Below are 980 nucleotides of genomic sequence, written 5' to 3' on the forward strand. Positions count from 1 at the left end.
TTTCAGATGCATAAACTCTCAAACTGCACCTACAATACAAAAGAACTCCTAGAAAAAATAAATATCATGTGCTCATAGAATTCTCCAATAAGTTACTATTTCAATGTGCAACAAATCAGAAGATAGATTCCATGGGTATAATACAGCATAAGTTCAACATAATAAAGCGTTTTAAAAAGGACTGGACAGATATCCAGGACCACATCAAGTTATCAGATAAAATTTGCTGTTAAAGTAATTTGAAATATTGTAGAGAAAAATGAATTGTGGAATAAAAAGACAACCTCAGGTGCCATCCATCTGTATGTTCCAGTTTCTGCCGTCATGACTCCCCCTTGATTCTGAAATCGAGCTACACCAAAGTCTGCCACTTTCACAACCTGATGAGCAAAACAAACAAAATAAGTACTTTATCATATTCATGAAATTTTTAACTTAATCACGCATCACATAGATATTCTGAGATGATGAATAATGAGACAAAGATATGTACTTAATCATGCTTGTCGGTACAAAATTTATAAACAATGATGCTTGGACAGGGCATAATTTTTTGGATTGGGGAGAGTGCGCTGCATGTGGCTGTATAATGTAAAGCAAAACACTAATCCTGCTTCACATTTAATAACCAAAATTATAGGAAATGCTTCTTTTTAAAAACATCTAGAAAATATTTATTTTTATGTTTAAATGGCCATCGATAGTCTGATGCGACCAAAATGACTATTATTTACTGCCCCATATGCAGTCACCACTTGTTCAGAATACATACTAGGAGATCCAAATTCTGAGGAGACCTATTTGCTATATATTCTAGATGTCTGCTTGCAATAATCGTAAATATTGGGACGAAATCAACCTAAAATCTAGTGAGATTGATAGTAAAGAGTCTAGCATATGATACAAGGGCAGAAAGGAGCAAATAGATTAACTTCATAGAAAGAATAAACAGGCCTTAAAAATGAGGGTAGCATGTGTAG

The 980-nt window shown here is 33.8% G+C and overlaps 1 protein-coding gene across 2 annotated transcripts in view; it reads right to left on the reverse strand.

Annotated features, from left to right (window-relative positions):
• The window catches only part of LOC109823668 (serine/threonine-protein kinase STY8-like), a 13,491-nt gene that overhangs the window by 2,897 nt on the left and 9,614 nt on the right, over positions 1-980 (reverse strand). For both annotated transcript variants that reach the window (XR_002242435.1, XM_020389993.1), the window contains exon 11: positions 285-380. Coding sequence is in view for 1 of the 2 variants with exons in the window: in XM_020389993.1 (XP_020245582.1) it covers positions 285-380 (96 nt within the window). In the remaining variant the exon portion in view is untranslated. The remainder of the gene's footprint in view (positions 1-284; positions 381-980) is intronic.

The sequence above is a fragment of the Asparagus officinalis genome, chromosome 9 (genome assembly GCF_001876935.1).
Source record: "Asparagus officinalis chromosome 9, Aspof.V1, whole genome shotgun sequence".
NCBI lineage: Eukaryota > Viridiplantae > Streptophyta > Magnoliopsida > Asparagales > Asparagaceae > Asparagus > Asparagus officinalis.